Here is a 24,497-nt window from a genome sequence, read left to right on the forward strand (position 1 = left end):
TTCTCTTTTAAACATTGTTTTAGTCCCAGCCTTCACAAGCTCCTCAGGTAAGGAATTCCACAAGTTGACTGTGCGCTGCGTGAAGAAGAACTTCCTTTTATTTGTTTTAAACCTGCTACCTATTAATTTCATTTGGTGACCCCTAGTTCTTGTATTATGGGAATAAGAACATAACTTTTCCTTATCCACTTTCTCAACATCACTCATGATTTTATATACCTCTATCATATCCCCCCTTAGTCTCCTCTTTTCCAAGCTGAAGAGGCCTAACCTCTTTAATCTTCCCTCATATGGGATCCTCTCCGAACCCCTAATCATTTTAGTTGCCCTTTTCTGAGCCTTTTCTAGCGCTAGAACATCTTTTTTGAGGTGAGGAGACCACATCTGTACACAGTATTCGAGATGTGGGCGTACCATGGATTTATATAAGGGCAATAATATATTCTCAGTCTTATTCTCTATCCCCTTTTTAATGATTCCTAACATCCTGTTTGCTTTTTTGACCACCTCTGCACACTGCGTGGACATCTTCAGAGAACTATCCACTATGACGCCAAGATGTCTTTCCTGATTAGTTGTAGCTAAATTAGCCTCCATCATATTTTATGTATAGTTGGGATTATTTTTTCCAATGTGCATTACTTTACATTTATCCACATTAAATTTCATTTGCCATTTTGTTGCCCAATCACTTAGTTTTGTGAGATCTCTTTGAAGTTCTTCACAATCTGCTTTGGTCTTAACTATCTTGAATAGTTTAGTATCATCTGCAAACTTGGCCATCTCACTGTTTACCCCTTTCTCCAGATCATTTATGAATATATTGAATAGGATTGGTCCTAGGACTGACCCTTGGGGAACATCACTAGTTACCCCTCTCCATTCTGAGAATTTAACATTTATTCCTACCCTTTGTTCCCTGTCTTTAACCAGTTCTCAATCCATGAAAGGACCTTCCCTTTAATCTCATGACAGCTTAATTTACATAAAACCCTTTGGTGAGGGACCTTGACAAAGGCTTTCTAGAAACCTAAGTACACTATGTCCACTGGATCCCCCTTGTTCACGTTTGTTGACCCCTTCAAAGAACTCTAATAGATTAGTAAGACACGATTTCCCTTTACAGAAACCATGTTGACTATTGCTAAACAGTTTGTTTTTCTATGCGTCTGACAATTTTATTCTTAACTATTGTTTCGACTAATTTGCCCAGTACCGACGTTAGACTTACCAGTCTGTAATTGCCGGGATCACCTCTAGAGCTCTTTTTAAATATTGGCGTTACATTAGCTAACTTCCAGTCATTGGGTACCGAAGCCGATTTAAACCTTAGTTAATAGTTCCACAACTTCACATCTGAGTTCTTTCAGAACTCTTGGGTGAATGCCATCTGGTCCCAGTGATTTGTTAATTTTAAGTTTATCAATTAATTCCAAAACCTCCTCTAGTGACACTTCAATCTGTGACAGTCACACAATTCTGCTCCCAGTGGTAAAACTCCGTGAGTTTAGTGGAAGCAGAGGTAGGCCAACATTCAGCCCTTCTGAAAATCCCATCCTTTTATTTAAAAAAACCCCAAAAACCTTAATATAGTGACATCTGTAGAGTGTCACCCTGGTCAGATTGTTCCTGCCCTAGGAATATGTCCTGAAGTACCCACAGTCACAGTGAGGATAATTCTGCTCTGCCAACCACTTCTGCTAACTCTACAGATCAGCTAGAAAGAAACAAAACTCTAGTCTTTCAGACTGATTTTTTTAATTTCAGAGTGGAAGGAGGCAGGTCTGAGATCCCAGATCTGTACACACCTGAAGAGCTGTGTGGTTTTTTGGGTTTTTTTTTATTTTTTCATTTCTGGGTGGTGCCAAAACTGGAAGGAACCTTTTCCCAGACCAGATGCAATCCAAATATTGTGAGATCAATTAGCAAAGATTTCAACGCCTCCAAATTCAGACCCAAATGCTGGCCTTGTTTAGCCACAAACCCAAACTGTAATCTGGGCCTAAGCTGGATCCAGGTCTGTACATCACTTCCTCCACCCACTGCTAGCAGAATCATAAACTGGAAGGAAGCAGCAAGCATATTTCAGGGATTACACCAGTTAAACCTGCCAACTTTTTTTATGGCTACTTGCAGGACCCAAATGATTCAAGAGTGGAATTGATCTGAGAAAACAAAACAAGCTTTCCTTTGAAGAAAAACACCCTTGAGAAATCCCAGATGTTGGTGTAGGAAGGAACTGCCCATATGTTAATCCCTCTGCACTAGTCAATCTGACAAGAAATGTCACCATGTGTTGCAGCAGGTGCTGATTACTAGTTGGTCTTGCCAGTCTCTCATGATGGACTCCAAAATAATTTCAGCTCTCTTCTCCCACCCTCAGCCCACAGACCTACATATACTGAAAGTCTGTTCCATTCTGTTCATACAGATTTGTTAACTTGGCTAGATGTTTTCATGCATAAATGAAACTGAAAAGAATCTGGAAATCTGAGTGCCCCAGCAGGCCAGTGGCTGCAAATTATGTCGTGATGCCCTAGCAAAAGGGGAACAGGAGCTTCTTAGCAACTAAAATCCACCAGTGAGAAGTTTGTTCTGCATGTCTGTCATGCTCATAAGCCAACACACTGGGCTAAAACAACTCAACCAGGTGGCACTGCCCCCTCTGCACTGGGGAGTGTCTTGTGCTATGTCCAGCTGATCTACAGGTCAGATTGCTGATGCATCCACAGAATGGAACTGGTAGAGAGAGGAGAGGCAGAGCCCACATGTAGGACACAAGGTTAGACAGATGAGACAGGGCACTAAAGGAGAAGGATGAAATGGGATGGGGAGAGGAGAGAGATCAAATGATGGCCTCAGGACTAATTCAGGTAACAGGAGGGAAGACTTAATGAGCTAAACATGAGAAGTAGGGAAATTTACCAAAGATCTAGGACAAGAGCTTTTTATACTACAACAATCTCATGCACAGTTTTAGGGGGAAGTTAAGGGATGTGAGGATACTTTAGAGCAGGTGTCAGGAGAGGTTTCTTCTCCAAGAGGCTCAATGGCTTTATGTGGAAAAGCCAGGGATAGAGAATCAAAGAATATAATACATACAGTCAGAAAACATGCTTGATGGGAAGGTCTAGATAAGGGGTTCTCAGGGGTTTATGAGCGCCCTCCTCCCCCCCCAACATGCTATAAAAACTCCATGGCCCACCTGGGCCACAACTTTTTTTCTGCATATAAAACCAGGATTGTCGTCAAAGGGTAGCAAACAGGGCAACTGCCTGGGGTCACACGCCACAGGGGCACTGCAAAACTAAGTTGCTCAGGCTTTGGCTTCAATCTGGGGCTGGGGGGGGTTGGGGATCCAGGCTGTAGTCCTGCGCAGCCAGGCTTTGGCTTTCTGCCCTGGGCCCTGGCAAGTCTAACAACCACCATGCTTGGTGGACTCCCTGAAACCTGCCCACAGACCCCTGGCTGAGAACCACTGGTCTAGATGGACACAGGATTCTGTGCATGCCTGACAGAAAAGACAGCCCATGGATTCCTAGTGTAACTCCACTGAGTCTGGCCTGGCGTTGCTAAGGAAAATGGTGGTCGAGAGGAGAAGCAGAGATGGGAAAGAGGTTTGTGATAAATTGTGAGGTTAGTCACAGACAGAAAATGGGCTGCTTCCAAGAGAGCTCATTCAGGCATTTGGAAGTGGCAGGAGGCCCCACCCCACCTAACTAAAGTGTGTGTGGGGGGAGGCGGGGGGGGCAGCGCAAACATTCAACAGCCTTCCAGTACGTGTGTATTGCCATTACAAGATGTGCTCAGATCAAGTCCTTGGATGTGCAAGAGTGTGATCTGGGAATCCAAATTTCCAGCTAATTCAGCCTTTTTCGCTCTGCATCTGTTTTTACTCTCCATTTCATTCTGGACCAACTGCAATGGAAGCGGCTGACTTCTGTTACCTTTCTGTCTCTTCCCAGGTGGAGAGCCACCCACCCGTACCCTGAGTGAATGAGAGTCCCTTTTGTTATGCCTTCCATCCCCTCATCTGAAATGTGGGTCTCTAGCCACCAGTGCAAAGGGCTAGTATAAACAGAGACCAGAAACTTCACATTGGTTTTAAATGTCTGTCATCAAGTGAGATGCATTTTCAATTACAAAATATCTGCTAGACACAGTAGGATGCTAGTCAGAAAACAGCTCCCTATTGGCTGTAATAGTAAAAAATGAGGCAACAAGACCAGCACAGCAAGAAGAGCTCATCAGGACTTTCGTCCTATAAAGTCACAAACGTCTTTTACCAAACTCCTCTTGCCAACAGCAGTCCAAAGGAGACCAACTCCAAAGCTGTCGTCAGACTGACAGCCATATTTATAGAGATGGAAATGAAATGTTTGCTAAGACTAAATGTACTTTTATGGAGATTTCTACAAAGAATGCTGTCAACGCTTTGACTTTAAAGGGTTTTTTTTTTCCTCAACCAGCACCGACTTACTAACTTTTAAACAAAGAGAAATTACTTTTTCTAGCGTCGGTCAAAGATTAACTGTAGTGGTGCATGACATTTTGTCTGAAAATGGCTGAGGCTGAAATCTTCCTCTACTGTCTGTCACCACTGGAAAGAGTATTAAAGACTCCTGAGGTGGCTCAAAGTGGCAAATGTTTGACCTCAGCCTGTTTTTGGGGAGGGAGGGGGAAAACAATATGAAGGCAGATTTTCAAAGCCATCTAGGAGCATTAGACACCCATTCCATTGAAATTAATGGGAGATGTGTCCAAATCCCCTAGACCATGTGTTCTCAACGTGGGCACTTAAATCAGGTGTCAAGGGATTGCAACCACACTTCCCATATTGCTAAATGCGTGGGATGGGATCACTGACCTATTCCAGATATTTGGGAAATTGGTCTCAAGATGATCCCATTATTATAGTGGTGCAGCGGTGCCATAATGGTTAAGGAAGCAATTTCTCTTTAAGGATCACACTTTAAATCTTCTGAAATCTACATGTTTAGTTGGATTCCTTTGAAATCTGGTGTGCCGTGGGGTGGGGTGGGGAGGTGGAAGGGGTAGGGCTAGTGACCCAAATTTGGAGTCATTTGAGACAGGTTGCAAAGATATAAGTCCTGGAAAAAGTAGCCATTTTGTAAAATTTCTAGGGTGTGTGGATTGTGGGAGTGTTTGGTTTTTTTGTTTTTTGCAGAGCTAGAGATCAAGCTATTAATGTGATGCAAGTAAAAATGGACTCAAGCTGTTGAGTTTCACCCAAAGTAGTGCATGGTCCCCACTGAATCTCTGGGGGACAGAAATCGAGAACCATATTTAAGAAAATGTACTTTTTTTTTTTAGTGTGCATGTGCTAATATAGAAATACAGCTAAAAGGTTTCTATTCCTAACATTTTATATGTGCTACAGTTCAACTCTTGGTAGTACTCTAAAATCCTCTGTGGTGAAAGTGAATGGGTTGTAAATGATGGTGGAGAGCTCTTACATTTCAGCAACTGTGGAGTTGGCAGAGTAAACTTATGTTAACAGGTCATATTAGGGCATTCCTAAAAGAGGGTATATTCAAAGTTGCATAGGCAACATTAACTCTGCATTTCCTGGTTTTCCGAATGAGCTTTGCTCAACTCAGCCAGGCAAGCTTACTTCTGTGTTAATGCTGTTTTTTTGCCATTGATAGGAAAGGGTTGTGAAAAGGTTGACAACCACTAGCCCAGACGGCTTTGAAAACCTCAGTTCAAACATTTCAGGAGGCAAGACAAAATTTGTCAGCAGCTCCTGAAGAAAATCGGCTGATGGGTATTCATAAGAACAGCCACACTGGGTCAGACCAATGGTCGATCTAGCCCAGTATCCTGTCTTCTGGCAGTGACCAGTGCCAGATGCTACAGAGGGAATGAAAAGAATAAAAGGGCAATTTCTCGAGTGATCCACCCCACCATCCCCACTCCCAGCTTTTGGCAGTCAGAGGTTTAGGGGCACTCAGTGTATGGGGTAGTGCCCTGACTATCTTAGCTAATAGTCTTTGATAGACCTATAATCCAGAATTATTTTTTTAACTCTCAACATTCCCAGCAATGAGTTCCACAGATTGACTGAATTGTGTGAAGAATTACTTCCTTATATTTTAAACCTGCTGCCCATCAATTTCATTGGGTGACCCCTGGTTCTTATGTTATGTGAAGGGGTAAACAACATTTACTTCCTCCACACCATTCATGATTTTATAGACTCTATCATAGCCCACCCCCTAAGTTGTCTCTTTCCTAGGATAAATACTTGGTCTTTTTTTTTTTTTTTAAGTCTTTCTTCATATGGAAGCTATTCCATGTTCCTAATAATTTTCATTGCCTGTCTCTCTACTCCCCACCACACACTCCTTCTAATTCTTTTAGAGATGGTATTCAAGGTGTGGGTGTATATTGACTTTATATAACAACCTTATTTTCTATTTTCTCCCCCTTTCCTAATGGTTCCTAACATTCTGCTCCCTTTTTTTACTGCTGCTGCAGATTGAGTGGATGTTTGCAGAGAACTATCCTTATTTCTTTGTGCGGGTATTGTAGTCTCGTCCACTCACGCCCCTTCTCTACCTATGCTACATTGATGACATCTTCATCATCTGGACCCATGGGAAAGAGACTCTGGAAAAATTCCACCACAGTTTCAACAGCTTCCACCTCGCCATCAACCTCAGCCTGGACCAATCTACACGGCAGGTCCACTTCCTAGACACCATGGTGCAAATAAGTGATGGTCACATTAACACCACCCTATACAGAAAACCTAACGACCACTATGCCTACCTTCATGCCTCCAGCTTCCATCCCGGACACACCACACGATCCATTGTCTACAGCCAAGCACTGAGGTACAACCGCATCTGCTCTAACCCCTCAGACAGAGACCAACACCTACAAAATCTCCACCAAGCATTCTCAAAACTACAATACCCGCACGAGGAAATAAGGAAACAGATCAACGGAGCCAGACGTGTATCCAGAAGCCTCCTACTGCAAGACAAACCCAAGAAAGAAACCAACAGGACTCTACTGGCCATCACATACAGTCCCCAGCTAGAACCCCTCCAACACATCATCCATGATCTACAACCCATCCTGGACAATGATCTCACACTTTCACAGGCCTTGGGTGGTAGGCCAGTCCTCGCCCACAGACAACCTGCCAACCTGAAGCATATTCTCACCAGTAACTGCACACCGCACCATAGGAACTCTAACTCAGGAACCAAACCATGCAACAAAGCTCGATGCCAACTCTGCCCACATATCTACACCAGCGACACCATCACAGGACCTAACCAGATCTGCCACACCATCACCGGTTCATTCACCTGCACGTCCACCAATGTAATATACGACATCATATGCCAACAATGCCCCTCTGCTATGTACATCGGCTAAACAGGACAGTCTCTATGGAAAAGGATAAATGGACACAAATCAGATATTAGGAATGACAATATACAAAAACCTGTAGGAGAACACTTCAACCTCCCTGGCCACACAATAGCAGATCTTAAGGTGGCCATCCTGCAGCAAAAAAAACTTCAGGACCGGACTTCAAAGAGAAACTGCTGAGCTTCAGTTCATCTGCAAATTTGACACCATCAGCTCAGGATTAAACAAAATCTGTGAATGGCCTGCCAACTAAAAACCAGTTTCTCCTCCTTGGTTTTCACACCTCAACTGCTAGAGGGCCTCATCCTCCCTGACTGAACTAACCTTGTTATCTCCAGCCTGATTCTTGCTTGCATATTTATACCTGCCTCTGGAAATTTCCACTACATGCATCCGACGATGTGGGTATTCACCCATGAAAGCTCATGCTCCAAAACGTCTGTTAGTCTATAAGGTGTCACAGGATTCTTTGCTGCTTTTAGAGATCCAGACTAACACGGCTACCCCTCTGATACTGATTTAGTCTCTCTCTCATTTTGTATGTATAGTTGGGATTACGAGTTCCAATGTGCATTACTTTGTATTTATCAACATTGAATTTCATCTGCTATTTTATTGCCCAGTCGCTCTGTTTTTGTGAGATCCTTTTGACACTTCACAGGCCACTTTGGACTTATCTTAAGTAATTTAGTATCTTCTGCAAACTTTGCCACTTCACTGTTTACTCCCCCACATCCCCAATAATTTATAAATATGTTCAACAGTGGTCCAGTATAGACCCTTGGGAGACCCTGCTATTTACCTCTCTCCACTGTGAAAAATCATCCTTTACTCCTGCCCTTTGTTTCCTATCTTTTTAACCAGTTACTGAACCATGAGATGACCTTCCCTTTTATGCCAAGAATGCTTAGTTTGCATAAGAGCCTTTGGTGAGAGGGACCTGATCAAAGCTTGCTGAAAGTCCTGCATTTTCAAGATAGCTTGTGACTCAAGTCAGCACATCTCCAACTGGGGGAAGGCCTACTGGTTTCTATAGCCCACCTCTAGCCCTAGGGGCACTGGAGGATCACAGGCCTCAACCACAGCCACCACCCAGCAGCTCACCTGAATGACTGATTGGAGAAGGAGGCTAGTGAAGCTCTAGCTTGCATGGAGCCCTGCCCACAAAGCTCCTGATTTGGGGGGAGATGTCTAATGTCCAGCCCCACTAATTGGCCCAGATGCACTGCTTAAGCCAGAAAGAGGCATAGGAAGTGGTCTGAGTGACTAGAGGAATCCTTGGTTGGCTGCTACTACACACCCAACCTGTGTGCCTGACTCCTGTTTCCTGCTTTGCAATGAAGAACAGAAACCTACTTCTTCCCCCACTTCCACTCCTGTTTCTGGTCCCTATTCTCCTTATCCCAGACCACCATCTGTTCCTGCATTGCTGAAGGTCTTTGCTCCTACCCCAGACTCTAACTCCAGCTTCTCCTCCTGACTTGGTTTCTGGCTCTGACGTTTCCCTTGGCACCAGACTCTAACCCTAGCTCTGGTTCCAAGTGCTGGACTCTAACCACTGCCCACACCCTGCTCCCTACTCACATGCTTCCCTGTTAGAACGCTGAGGATCCACTTTCCCCTTCACTTGTTTGCTGCTTTACACTGGGGCTTTGGGAGTGCACATCACAGAGCCCAGCCAACTGCCGAGTCATGTCAGGTCATTCTGCCTCTGCCACATTCCCAAGTCCTGACAGTCCAGGGGATGAGGACAGATGCTGAGAATCATTCCTGGGCCAGCCCCATGACATGGCTACCAGCCAACCCCAGGCTCTTGAAATATGAGTACAGAGGAGGACAGGGGTCATACCCAGCCATGGTGCACCCCTTCTAATGTCAATGCAAGGGATTTATGCATGGGATGAGTCCTTCCTACTGCCATGACAATGGCTTAAACATTAAATGAAAAATATATTAACCCTCTGCATGAGAAATTCAGCACTACATTGCTAATTGGTTGCTATTACATCCCTGCAGAACTGGTGCATCACTTACCATGAACAAAGTAGCCTTGCTCCTGCCAGATGAGGAAGGCATCCCCCACTGCGGAGAATATTAACCCTGCTAAGATCCTATTGGCGCTTCGATGTGCGACTAAGAAATTGATTCCATGTGCCAGCAGAAAAACCCATAAGCAGAAGATGGGCAGACACTTGATGAGGGCACTGAACCAGGAAGGGCTGGAAGTTGGCAGCCAGAGGACGAAATAGACACAAGTGGCTTTAAAAAAGGGCACCAGCTTGGGGCCTTCACTCTTCACCTAAAAGAAACAAGTCATTTAAAAAAATATCAATAGGATCATTAGAGGCTACAGTATAATAAACCCCATTGTAGAATGCACCCCTTGGTTTTGAAAGGCTGCTTCTTTTCTAGTTCAGAGAGCCCCTGCAACTGGCAGTATTTATCCATCAGACAAAGGCTGCTTGAGCTCTAACACACTCTTCACACCCATTAGCTGTTCAGCCAAGGAGCTGCCCTGCACCTCTGTGCCAAAAATAAGAGTTTGTCCGCTTCTGAGTGGAAGCGGGGGGAGAAGTAGGTTTCTCTTCCTCATTGCAAGAATGTTAAATGCTCGACTACCTTGGGGAGGAGGGGGAGGAATGAGGGTCTGAGCCAAAGCTTGCTAAAGTGAATGAAAAGATTTACAGCAACTTAAATAGGTTTTGGATCAGACTCTCTTTAGCATCCCCTTCCCCAAACTTGTGGCCTGGGAGCCACAGCATGAGTTATAGCCTGGTATCAAATAGATGTGCCCTCACCCCACACAGCTTCATAAACACAAATTCTCTTGGAACAGATGCTGATGAGGGTTATTAGCACTTCAATAGCAGCGAGGGCCCACGACTAGGTCAGGGTCCCATTATGTAACCTTAGATGCAAAGTGCAGCAGGCAGAGCAGCAGCTGAGCTATACATGGTAAAAACAGTGCATGTGGGACAGAGCCACAGAGTCCAGATCTGAGCTATCCCAGTGTTTGCGAGCATCTGGATTTGGTGTTCCAGCTTCTGCCCATCATAAAGAGAGTCCCACAGGGCAAAGTTCTCAGTCCAGATCCAAACTTATTCCAAGTCTGAGTGTGAGATCCAGTTTGAGCCCATCTCTAAACAGTGGGATGGTATGATGGGAAGCATTATGCTATGCTGCCATAGCCTAGTGTTTCTCTCCACTTTAGGCCACATAGGGAAAAACACATCAGGTTTGTTTTTTTTCTCTCCAACCATATTATACCCAAGAGATAAAAGGATCTTCAATCCTGTACACAGCTGGGCAGGGGAAAGGGAGGGTACCTGGCACAGCTGTCAGCTTATTACTGCAATCATGCCTGACAGCTTCTGGAGTCTTGGGGGAGAACCAGCTCCCACAGCAGAACTTCCAGCAGAGCCATTGGAGCATGGTTTTGAAGGGGTCATTGATGGAGTTAAAACAAACAAAGTACCCCACAGTGGACAGACAACCATCCACTGATATGTGACGGCTCATGGAAAACCTCTCAAATTATGTTTGCTTTCATCTCCTCTAATGGAGTTACCCTGGCTTCACACGGATGTCACTGAGACTAGATTCTGGCCCACAAATGAGAAACACAAACATCATGCATTGTGCATCTGAAGAAGTGGGGGTTTTACCCACAAAAGCTTATGCCCTAATAAATCTGTTAGTCTTTTAAGGTGCCACTGGACTCTACATTGTTTTTACAAATGTCATGTATTCTCAAGTGGCCAGGGGTGATTATATTGTGTGTCTCCAAGCAGTGTTAATAAGGAGACTGTATTCAGCACAGTGAGCATGTACCCTAATTGTCTCAGAAGGCACCAACCTTCATGCTCACCACAGAGGGATTTACAGCTCTCAATATTCCTAATTTTCTGGAGGCCCTAGATCAAGTGTTTCTATTTACTGTCCTCATGGCCACTGCTAAATGGATGTAGCTCCCCAGTACTGATGGTTTGGGGATCATTCATTCAGTCAGAATATGGACTGTCACTGATGCAACAGAGCAGAATGTTGGGTTAAATATGGGAGAGGAACAGTTTGTTTCCAGCAAAGCCAGAACAGCTCTGTAACGTGATGTTCTATGGGTCACAGTGTTAAAAACCCAGTTACAGAACGCCTGCTCCAGAAGTATAGAAGAGAGGGTTGGCCTCTTCACCACTTATTAGGCCCTCTGTTGCTGGAAAGAGGATTGTAAGACCTGAGGCAAAACCCACTGAAGTCAATGGCAGTCCTTCCGTTGATTCAATGTGCTTTGGTTCAGGACCCTAGAAGACAGGCTCTTCTGGTGTGTGGTTACATCATCTTCCTAGTGCAATGCCAAGTCCCTGAAGCCCAAACTCCCCACACATACAGTGGAGTAGAGCAGAGTTGGAATACTGAGGTGGAAAGTCTCTTCACATGCAATATCTGTATGGGTAAAAGATGAAGCAACAGGACCACAGCAAATGAGCAATCCTAGGAAACTAGAGCTTGTCACAATAGATAAGGCTGTCAAAACTGCTGTCACATTGAATGGAAAGTTCCTCCACATAGCAGCAGCTCCTCAGCAGTTAAATTTTGTAACACCTCTGAGTTCGTTATTTATATTGCCAACAAAAATTTTAAATGTTCTAATAAGCAACTAGGCTAGATAACTCATTCTCTCACAGCACATTAGCTTCTTACATTATAAGGGGAAGCTGGTAGCGACTCCTATATTTGGGTTGCCTAACACTTCCCAGTATAAAAGATTCTTGTGAAATGTTTTAGAGATGCTCTTACTCCTCTGTTGCTTGATACAAACCTTTGAAATAGGGAATGGAGAAGTGCCTTTTCTTTGTCCCATGAAATTCTATTTAGATTTAAAGATCTGTGGAAAATCATTATTTTCCTTCTCTCACTTGTGCTTCTCAGGAAAATGATGGCACCAAAATATTAAGAGGACATGAATGTTCTAAGGCCAGATACATGTGTCATCAAAACAGAAGACATTGTACTGGGAACACCTAGTAGCTACCAAGCATCTGTAACAAGAGGGGCAGGAGGAAGAGGGAGAGATTGCTGAGAGGGTTCCCCCCAACCACTCCTTCAAACTCAGCGTATGGCCCCAGCAGACCATCCTCCTTCCTCTGGATGCCATACAAAGCAAAAGCTCCCTCAACTCCTGGCTTGAAGTGGGGAGAGAGGGAGACACACGCTCACAGGCCAGGGTACCCAACCATCCTCCAGGCCCAGCATTAGGCCCCTGCAGTCCTTTCCACCTCTGGAATAACAGCCTTGTCCTCCTGTAGGTTAAGTAGTAGATATTGGTGCTGAAAAGTCAGGGTTCAAGCCCAGCCCTGTTTGTGATGCATGATGGAGAAGTGGTTACAAATGCACATAAGAAAACTTGTTTTTAACTTTTACAAAAATCTAGCAAATTGCATTTTAAACCCCTACATTAACTGAACATTACTTAGGTTACAAGATTTAAGGTTACCTGTGCAATCTTAATCTGCCCCCCTTGTGTGTATACACATTATCATATACTCTTTAATTACACAATCATTATTTTCCCCAGGGCCCCTGCCTCCTTCAGTGCACAGTATAGCTGCACAAAAGGGCACAATTAAGTTTGCAGTGCAACCTTAAAACTGGTATTTCCTAACTTTTGAATGCTTGATTTTGCAACCTAAATACTCATTTAATGAAGTTTTATAGTTATATAAATTTCATCTTAATCCTAGTTTTGGAATTTTTCAAACACTTTTGGCCAGATTCTGATCTCAGTTACTCTGGTGTACAGCATACCTGGAATTTGTAGTCAGAACACCCCCTACTTAAGGATAACCCTCTGCCAATAGAGAGGCACAGTATGATGCCACATTGTTAATAGTTCATCCTTTACATCTTCTAGACCAGCATTATTTTAAATGGGTTCTGTATAGAGTGCCACTGTTGAGGTACAATAAAGGGGCATCTGGGATGATCCTGAGCCCATAAAACTGGACAGCTGAGCACGCTTACAGATTTCCAGGTCAGCTACCTTAAAAAGGGACAAAATCTGGACAGGTGGTAACTCTAGTTATGTAACAAAGCATGGAGTGACTCTTTAAGTACACCTGCTGACCTACTACGACCCTGGTTCTAGTTCAGCCCCAGCCCCAAACAAGTGCAGTCTGGGAAAGTAGTTTGCAGGGACTAATGGGAGATGATGTCATGGACCAGGTGACTGTAGGGTGGGACACTAAGGCATGCTGGGAAGGAATGGCAGGGCATATAGGAAGTAGCCTTGCTGCAGGTAAGGAGGTAGTTCTCTTTTTTCCTACTAGAGCTGAGACAGTCTAAACACAGGCAAGCTATAGAAGGACCCTAGGGAAGGATGAGGTAAGTACCTGGTGGTAAAAGGAAATAGAGGGGCTGAAAAGTAAAGCTAGAATCCCATTTTGGGTACATGACTGAGATGTTCAGTCTCCCTTCACTCATCGCCAACTGAGACCAGTGCAGGGGCAATTGTTTTGCCTATGGAGGGCCAGTTCCTATTAGTATTAATCAACCTTATGTCCACACAGGTGAAGGCTATTGCCAGGTGTTGGCCAAAAATGTCAGGTGTTTGGATTTCTGTTCCTTCCAAAAGGGGAGATCTCATTGTTTGGCTAGAGGGCTAGACCATATCAAATCATCCAGCTACTCAAGAGTGAGGGGAAACTGAGTCACCTATGACGGCTGTGTCTGGATGCTGGTAAGGTAAGAAGCTGCTACTGCTGACTATATACACATTAGTTTAAATGTCTGTCATGAGTTTAAATACGCTTCTATTTTCTTCACTATTCTTTCAAACGCTGTTTTTCTGGGGTTTATAAACTCAATTGCCAACTTTACTCTGAGCTGAAACTTACTATGTAAAACATAAAAATTGCAGAGGAATTGTATTTATACGTGCTGAATTGCATAATTATATATTAGCTCTGGATGTTTCCTGTGCTCATGACTTCCAAATTACTTTGATTTTAGAGGCCTTAAAAATTAAATTGCTCTAACATACTTTCACTATATCTGTGCAATTACAGTTAAAATATTATCACAACTATATGTATGCAGCCAAATCTAATAAAACCTTCCCAAACCTGGGCAAGCTAACAGGAAGTCAAGGCCTCTTACCTGTAAAGAAGTATGTGTGTACTTTATTTTATGCAGGAGAATAATTCCATTGATCTAACTGGGGCTAACTGTGTGTAAAGCTAAAAATGCAAGTAGTTCTGTGCAGGATCAGAACTTTTAAGATGCCTCAATCACCTGTGAGACAGGAATTAATAGGGTTTCCCACTGGAGCCACGGGACCAGTGGACCCTCCGGAGGGATGCCTGCTGGAGGTCCACCAGAGCCGCCTGCCGCCCTCCCGGCAACCGGCAGAGTGCCCCCCACAGCATGCCGCCCCAAGCACGCGCTTGGCACGCTGGGGTCTGGAGCCGGCCCTGACCCCCAAGTTCCACCTCACTACTTGTTTACAAAAATACAAGTGTCGCAGCACACTATTACTATTTTTACCATATAATTATAAAATCAATTTAATATAAATATTGTACTTACATTTCAATGTATAGTATATAGAGCAGTATAAACAAGTCATTGTCTGAATGAAATTGCAGTTCGTAGGGACTTTGCTAGTGCCTTTTATGTAGCCTGTCATAAAACTAGGAAAATATCTAGAGGAACTGATGTACTCCCTGGAAGACCTCTGCGTACCCCCAGGGGGACACGTACCCCTGGTTGAGAACCAGTGGAGTACAGCACCTGCCTACATCATTAGTCAATACTGGATGCTTCAGAGAAATCATCTAGACCATGGAGGAGGAAGGAAGCTCTTCTGATCTCAGTAGTAAATTGTCTTTTCCCTGAAGCAGATTGAGGTAATCAATCTGCAATTGTTAATCATCTGTTGGTCTATCTGTGCAGGGCCAGCCATAGGAACATGTCACATGTGCAGAAGTAGGGAACCACACTCAGAGGATCACCCTTTGGGCATGCACCTAGGAACTCTACCAGCTGCTGGCTTACTGAAGATGAACTTGGGAAGCCAGTCCTTCCAGCTTCTCACTGACTCTCCCCTTCCCACATTGTTACTCACCAGCTCATTTCTCTGTGGTGTAACAAACCTGTTGGATGTGTGTATGTATCATAACAGATAAAACAAGGGAATTTATGGTCAGCTGGGGGATTAGATCCAATGTTTTGACTCAGTCTGTTTGAGCAGCTGAATCTTCTGTTTTGGGTCTGAGTACCTAAAATTCCATTATTTTTATTTCTCCCTCTTAATGAGAAATCATCCCTCTTATCCTCTCTGGGAAAATGCTCTTCCAGAAAATGCGTGGTGCTTTGCCTTTTGCACCAATTGAGGTATACCACTGCAAGTAAATGTGGAGGTACAGAAGGCATTTATACCAGCGTCTTCTAGATTTTAAATTGCAGTAGGATGGACTGACACAGGGTTTAGAGGCCTTGCTTGTTCCTAAGTAAGGGGTTAATTCTAGCTGAGACTTTGAAGGGTGTAGTAAGAAGGCAAGGCTAGAGACACAAGGTCCAATCAGGCTCTCAAAAGGGAATAGAGGAAATTCTATAGGGCAAACTCTCACTCCTGCATTGTGTGGTCTGCACTACCATGGCTAACAGCTCTGTGCTGCTGCTGCAGAAGCCTCTCCCTGTCTGGTATAGGGTGGCATTCTAAGATGGGCAGGTGGCAGTTTGGAGGAAAGCCAGAGGATGGAGATGAGGGATCAGACAGTCCTGCGCTTTGGCAATTCCGCACCCTAGCAGCGGCACAAAGCAGCCATCGCAATAGTGGTGCTAATAACCCGCACTCAGGTTCAAACCAATCACCAGTTAAGAAATGAGTTTCAAGTCACCTCCCCTCCATCCCTGCTCCAGTGCAGGCATGAACCTGTCTCAGGAAGAACAGCTCCTTCCTTGTCAGGGGAGAAGGGCAAGTTTCACACCTGTGCTCAAAGGACTAGCTTGTGCCCCAGGTTGCCCTTTAACACAAGAACAAAACCTTGACCAATAGAGCCTTCTGATGGAGGCTGATTACTTTTTGCTGCTGAACAAGCAGATTCATTCTCCCACCTTACATAGTGTTAACACAGTATTTTACGTGAGTCTTTGTATCAGTCTGAGCCTCTGTGCCTTTGGAACACTATTGGGAAAACACTTGATACATGATCACATCGCCTGCCACAGGAACAAGTTTGTAAGCATGCACAATTCAGTAGAGGTGACTCTAAAATAGGTCCCAGAAGCCGGACTAACTGAGAGACTCCTGCCCCTTTAAAGAGTTCAGTGCAATAACTATAACCTTGTACCACATGCAGACAAGCAGCTGTGGCAAGGGCAAGGTTACTGTTCCACCCACGCTGCTACTGCAAGGGGAGCTTGTAGGGTAATTAATAAAACCAGGAAAGGAGAATGGCTACACAGGTTGTACTTGAGAAGGTGATTGCTGAAATGATCCCATCCATTACACCTGGTTGCTCCTATGGTGGGTCACTGACAGCAGCATGAACTGTGGGGGCCTGCCCCCCCCCACTTTTTAACATGGGTGTAGTTTGGGAGGGCAGGGGAAGTGTTGCTTCCCCCATAGTGCAAGCACAGGCAAGTGTGGAGCGGCACCGGCAGGGGCTGTGCTTTGCCACAGGGGAGCTGATCACAGAGCTGCAGGTGCCGGACAGTGGCTGGTGGGAAGGGCAGAAAGGACAGGCTGCACAGCTGGTTCCCAATGAGCTATGTGCAGCTGCTGGAGGGATGAGAATGGCTGCACCAAATACCTGGGGGGATGAGGTGGTGCAGGGGGTTAGTGCCACGAGGAGTGCAGGGTTAGGGAAGAAGGGAGGCCCAGGAGGGGAGTGGAGGGGTTAGGATAAAAAGGATGCAGGAATCCACTTTGGCCTTGGCAGAAGCAATGTGTGTTGGGGTGGTGGGCATGCAGTGTCACGTGACACCCCAGATTTCTCAGGATGCCTCTGGCTGGGACATCCAGCAATGAAGAGGCAGCATTCCTCCTGGCAGCTGCACTCTGCATGTGTCTGTGCAGTGAGAGGAGGGAGGAAACAGAGTGCCTGGCTGCTGACTGAGCAGCCCCCCACGGAGCTACTTCTCTTTCCCTGTTGCTGGACTCCTAGCACTATTGCCTGCTTTGCAGACTGTCTGCTGAGGTGAGTCAGGTGGATAGAGGCAGAGGCAATGTGTGGGGCAGTCACATGCACCCCACAACCTTTCAGTTGTGTCCCCCTACTAGCCAGTTGTGTCGCCTGCCCCATCCCCCCACTTCTACAAAGGTTCCGGCGCCCTGGGTGACTGATCTGTACAGAACTCAGGCAGATATAACACAGTGGCTTGTGACCTCTAATTGGACTTGGTGCTTGGGACAGCTGTAGAGCAAGTCTTGTTTTTAGTGAAGTGAAAGAAACTTGTGATGCTTTGTAGTGGAGCACCAGAGGGCTCCATTTAGTAATGCCTAAATGAAGGCCAGACGTCATGTGACTAGATTTTTAACATTGACCATTCATGTCAACATTGCTATGGGGCACAATGCCTCTCCTACAAATTGCACCTGTGGCAGGAAGCAGTGCCATTAAACACTTGTCCCTGCTGTGGCTAATTCAGTCATAGTTAGAGAAATATAGATAGCAGGGTTTGTGATGACTGGGAGAACTGCACAGTAAATTGCCTGCCAGGTCCAAAGGTTGCAGATCTCACAAGACATCTAGACAGATGTATGTGCAGTGCTGGGAAGGAGTCAGTGATTGTGGCGCATGTAGGTACCAGTGACATAGGGAAAGGTTGGAGAGAGGTCCTTGGCCAAATTTCAGCTAGTAGGTAAGAGATTAAAGACCACGACCTCCACGGTAACCTTGTCTGAAATGCTTCCAGTTCCACTCACAGGGTCAAAAAGACAGGCAGAACAGCAGGATCTCAGACTGTGGATAAGATGAAGGTGTAGGAACTGGGAAACTTTTGGAAAAGGAGGAACCTATACAGGAAAGAGCCTTCTCCAAACCAAAACCGAACCAGTTTGCTCACATGTAAACTTAAAGCTTGCAGAGGAGTCTTTAAACTAAGGTTTGGGAGAAAGCCACCATACAGAGGAGGCACATGATTTGAGTGGAAATATCTCTTAGGGATGAGTTTATTAAAGAGGAAACTCTATATCTTAGTAAAGAGGACAGGAAAGAAGTTGGTAAAGTACAGGTAGGAGCTAGTGAGGAACAGTCAGTCACGTGTAAAAAAAAAAAAAAAGTCCCATTTAAATATAATGCATGAATGCAACCAACAGTATATTGGCAAAATGTACAAGTGCTTATGCATACATGCTAGATGGATGAACTAGAATGTCTGGTATTAAGGATATTGATAGAATAGACACAGTGTAAACTTAGTGGAATGAAGATAATCAATGGGATATGGTAATACCAAGGTACATTTGGTAGATATAAAATAGGAATGACCAAGTAAGTCACACTGCTAATAGCACTGTCTGTGAAAGCTGAATTAAATAAAACAAAAACATCTTAAATGAATCTAACTGTACCAAAAAAAACTATGGATAGAAATTCCCTGCTTGAACAATAAAAGTACAGCAGCAGGAATAAGCTACCAACCAGGATGGTGACTGAAATACTCAGACTGGAGAGGCTGCAAAGGCAGGAAAATGCAATAATAATGGGGGATTACAATCTATCCTCCTATTGACTGGGTACGTCACCTCAGGGAGGGATGCAGAGAGACAAATTTCTAGATACCATAAATGACTGCTTCTTGGAAAAGCTCGTCCTGGAACCACAAAGGAAGAGACAATTTGTGATTTAGCCCTAAATGGATTACAGGATCTAGCCCTGTAGGTGACCCCAGCTGAACCATTTAGTAATACAACCATAATGTAATTAAATTTAACATCCTTGTTGGGGGGGTGGGAATGCCAAAGAAATCCCCCACTGTAGCATCAAATTAGAAGCAGGGAACCACACAACCGAGAAAAGGTGGTTAGGGGCAAAAAGGCAGCCTTTAAAAATTGGAAGTCCTATCCTACTGAGGAAAATAGAAAGGAGCATAAACTTCAGCAAATCAAGTGTGAAAGTATAATTAGGCAGGCCATGGAAGAATTTGAAGAGCAACTAGCTAAGAACAAACTAACAAATTCAGTACATTAGAAGCAGAAAGCCTCCCCAACAATCAGTGAGACCACTGGATAATCAAGGTGCTAAAGGAGCACTCAAGACAAGGCTGTTGAGGAGAAGCTAAACAAATTCTTTGCATTGGTCTTCACAACAGAGGATATGAGGGACATTCCCACACCTGAACCATTATGAGGCGACAAATCTGAGGAACTGTCCCAGACTGAGATTTTGGAACAAACTGATAAATTAAACAATAAAAAAGTCACCAGGACCAGATGGCATTCAGCCAAGAGTTCTGAAGGAACTCACATATGAAACTGCAGAACCACTAACTGTGGTATGTAACCTCACGTAGTGCACTTTTTTTTTCTTTTAAAGGCTCCAGAGGCAATTCTGGCAATTACAGGCTGCTAAGCTTAACTTCAGCACCAAGAAAATTGGTTGACTCTATAGTAAAGAACACAATTATTGGACACAGGTGAGCATAAGGTGGGGAAGAGTCAACATACCTTTGGTAATGCATGATTTCCCTTTACAAGTCTACTAGTATTCTTTGAAGGAGTCAACAAGCATGTGAACAAGCGTGATGCACTGGATACAGTGTACTTGAACTTTCAGAAAGCATTTAACAAGGTCCCTTACCAAAGACTCCTAAGCAAAATAAGGAGTTATGGGATAAGAAGGAAGGTCCTCTCATGGATCAGTGGAGAGCGGTAACCAGCATGGTCCCCCAAGATTCTGTACTGGGACCAGTGCAATTTGACATTCACAAATTATCTAGAAAAAGGACTATACAGTGAAGGGGCAAAGTTTCCAAAAAATACTAGCTTACTAAAGATAGGTAAGTCCAAAGCTGACTGAAAATTTACAAAGGGATCTCACTAAACTGGGCAAAAAAATGGCAGATGAAATTCAGTGTTGATAAATGCAAAGTAATGCACAGTGGAAAACATGCCAACTATACATACAAAATGATGGGGTCTAAATTAGCTGTTACTAAAGAAAAATCTTGGCATCATCCTGGATAGTTCTCTGAAAACACACTCTCAACATGCAGCAGCAGTCAAAAAAGGTAACAATGTTAGAAGCCATTAGGAAAGGGATAGATAAAACAGAAAATATCATAAATCTACTGTATAAATCAAAGGTACATCCACATCTTTAATATAGTGTACTGTTCTGGTTGCCTCATCTCAAAAATGAAAGTGAGGAGGATTATGGAACAGCTTCTATACAAGGAAATATTAAAAAGACTGGGAATGGTCAGCTTAGAAAACGGACAGCTGGGGGAGAATACGATATAGGTCTATAAAAGCATGAATGGTGTGGAGAAAGTGAACAGGGAAGTGTTATGTACTCCTTCTCATAACACAAGAACTAGGGAGCACCAAATAAAATTAATAGGCAGCAGGTTTAAAAACAAACAAATGGAAATAATTCATCACACAATGCAGAGTCAACCTGTGGATCTTTTTTCCAAGGGATGTTAAGGCCAAAAGCATGCCTGGATTTAAAAAAAGAATTACATAAATTCCTGGAGGATAGGTCCAGCAATGGTCCAGCAACACAACATGCTCTGGGTGTCCCTAAGCTTCCAACTGCCAGAAGCATCAGGCATTGGCCCCAGTCAGAGACAGGATACTGGGCTAGATGGACCATTGACCTGATGGAGTATGGCCATTCTTAAGTTTTTATGTAATCTGTGGGAGTCCCCTGCCAACTGGACACTAATGCAGACTTTATTAGCTTAATACTTTCCACCCTGGAATGTCACAAATCAACCCCTCACCCTGCACCCCAATGGGATTTGTGTTCTCCTCCTACAGTGGGCTCAGTAGCAATACCTTCAGTTGAGCAAAACAAGCCTTTCACATCCCTTCAGAGCCTTGCTCCTCAACTGACCAAAGCAGTTGGCAGCTAATAATGCTTGACTTTTTCTGAAGAGTAGATTGTGGCTATCTGCCAAAAAATTACAATTAAACCTTTAGCACAGGCCCTTGGAATCCTTGGGGGCTGAACTTGAATGTATTGCTGGAGTAGCCTTGGTCTCAGAAAATCTCCTTTCCTGGCACCTCAATGGAGGTATAGGGAGAAGAGGGGGTGGGAGAGAATTAATCAAATTGGCATTAAGGGGGGGGGGCTCATCAAAGTGGATGGGAATTCCTTCACCGCTATGCTCTGAAATGGGAGTCACAAAAAATTGCTTAATTTACAAGGCAAAATTTTGCCATCCTCTTGACTTTCAGTTTCATCTCTGTATGGCAAAGATCCACATTAATCATTGTGGCTGAACACAGAGCTAAAACCGTCCCAGTCATATGTCTAGTCCCAGCCAAACACGAGGGAAGTGAATCTCTGGCAGAATAGCTCTGAGGAAACAAACTAAGAATCTCTATTGTCAACTCTACTGTCCTGTGGCTGTGCAATGTCTGCCCACAGGACTGGGCCACTCGACCTCACGGTTGGAACTCAGTGTAACTCAGCAATAATAGCTACTTCAATTTTGTGTTGCCAAACACCAGCCTCTCACTGCCCTGACAATGTTGACAGATGGTATTGAAAAGGCTAAGTATACTGTGGGTGGGTGAGGTGGGGGTGCCAATCTGCTGGCAAGGAATTGATTGTGATGTCACAAATCAAGTATTATAAACCAGAGTCAGCTCTGGGGAACCTACAAATGCAACTCCCTTAAAAATCAAAGCAGCAACACTCGCTGACGCCAGTGGGGAATTAATCCCTGTTACTTTATTGCAAGACCAAGGGGAATGTGGTTGTGAACATCTGTTACTTGATGTCAATTTCTCCCATTGTGCCTTCAGACTTTTCAGGAAGAGAGCCTGCTGTCTCTCCTTATCCAAGAACCCCAACCAAGATATCATGCATGGTACTTTTCAACCATCTCATGGGTAGGGTATCAGGTGGCATGGTCTACCACAAACGATATCTTTCTTACATAGGATGTGCCTCTCCTCACCCAGGTAAGCTTATGCAGTGATTCTACTATATCAATAATGAATCTTTGAAAGGGACTCCGCTAGGGTAGGTCTCCATCTCTTTTTAAAATGACAAGATTCAGAATATATAGCACATGGGATTAGAGGAGGAGTGGAGGAGACAATGGGTGTCAGACAAGCTTGGAGGGATTGCCCAAAGGCCTACAAATTGAAGATAACTAATGGGTCTCCTTGTATAGTGATCAGAGATAGGACTGTTGTAGTAACAGAAGTTAGTAATGAAGGAGTAGCAGATTCTATTGCTGCTTAGACTCTATGCAGGATGTGCCCTGCCACTACTCCACAAAGCAAATAAAAGTGCTCAAGCATTAGCACCATCATGGTAGAATCTGATAGTTGTGTTGATACTGATTGTTAGGTATCTAATTTCTTAGAGGAGAATTAAATCAAACGGGAAGGAACAGGTATTCATTAGATGCGTCAGGGGAGTGAAAAGTGTTACTATGCTATATTGAAGGAATATGAGAGAAAGGGAAAATATTTGATTTAATAGGTTTCAACTCAGCCTATGATTTGTCCATACAGTTTCCTAACTGGGAAAAAAGTACATATTTTATATAACATCTTATTTGTGGGTGTAATCAGGCAGTTACATTTTCTAAGTCAGATATGCATCTGTAGTTATTTGTGCCTGTAAAACTGTAGCTGCAATTATTTCCAGATGCAAAATTGCAGGCATAGAATCAAAATCAAGTGTTTAGAAGCTAGAGGAAGTTTCTCCCATTGAGTACAACCACTTTAGGGCCAAAATGTGACCTTCTGTACTTTAAACAATACACCCCCACCCCACCCCATTTTGACACATTAAGATTACCCTATATAATTACATAGCATGCAAGTTGCCACCAGCTTTTGCTTTGTTAACCACCTCACTGCCATTTCTTGAAGTTGCAGCTGTACTGTCATTATGCAGTGACTCCAGGCACTGGATTATCCAGGTGTCACCATTTAAGTCAGTGTTTGTTACCATGTCAGATACCACAGTTGTCAACTATTTCCTCTCCTAAATATGGGAAGAAAGAGTGGTATCTTAGCTAACACTGTATGGTGACATTTAGCAACAATTGGCTGTTTAACAGGGACCAGTGTACCTAGCACATTAGGCAGCATAGAAACTGCTATGAGAATTTAACAGCCTAGTTCAATTTTTTTCCACGTCAAAAGTAACTATCGTATTTGTCCACAATTTAGTGGGAGCAGGGCTGCCCAGAGGATTCAGGGTGCCTGGGGCAAAGCAATTTCAGGGGTCCCTTCCATAAAAAAAAGTTGCAATACTATAGAATACTATATTCTCGTGGGGGCCCCTGAAGGGCCCGGGGCCTGGGGCAAATTGCCCCACTTGCCCCCCGCCCCTCTGGGCAGTCCTGAGTGGGAGAGAAGGAAAGCCTTCAAGTATAGCCAACATGACTCAACTATAAAGCCTTAATTTTGTGGCTAATGATTTATAAAGCCAGATTATCAGAAACACACATTTCACTTTGTACTTAACCTGGTTATCTGCACCAAATGTCACGTTATCCTACTTATTGGACTAACGTACTACTGTAAACAGCAGCAAAGAATCCTGTGGCACCTTATAGACTAACAGACGTTTTGGAGCATGAGCTTTCGTGGGTGAATACCCACTTCCTCAGATGTAAACAGGGCTCTTAAAACCCTTTTTAGCCAGCAGCAGAAATATGACTGGAAGGGAGGCTGACCTAACTCCTGATCCCTCGCAATCCTTTGGGCGCCAGTTTTCAAGGTAGTATTCATTGCATGTGGTCAACAATGTACTATTTCCAGTAGCCAGCAAAATTAAAATGTGTTGCTGTTTCCCTTCCCCCTCCGGAGGTATGTGAGCTCATGACAAATCAGCACTTTCTGAATGGTTACAACCAGTTATAGGAAACTGAGCACCAGAAAGTGGTGTTAG

The 24,497-nt window shown here is 44.0% G+C and overlaps 1 protein-coding gene across 1 annotated transcript in view; it reads right to left on the reverse strand.

Annotated features, from left to right (window-relative positions):
• The window catches only part of TMEM86A (transmembrane protein 86A), a 52,460-nt gene that overhangs the window by 9,065 nt on the left and 18,898 nt on the right, over nucleotides 1-24,497 (reverse strand). Inside the window, exon 2 of the mRNA XM_050952298.1 lies at nucleotides 9,445-9,709. Coding sequence (XP_050808255.1) covers nucleotides 9,445-9,709 — 265 coding nt within the window. The remainder of the gene's footprint in view (nucleotides 1-9,444; nucleotides 9,710-24,497) is intronic.

Source organism: Gopherus flavomarginatus, chromosome 5, assembly GCF_025201925.1.
Source record: "Gopherus flavomarginatus isolate rGopFla2 chromosome 5, rGopFla2.mat.asm, whole genome shotgun sequence".
Taxonomy (NCBI): Eukaryota; Metazoa; Chordata; order Testudines; family Testudinidae; genus Gopherus; species Gopherus flavomarginatus.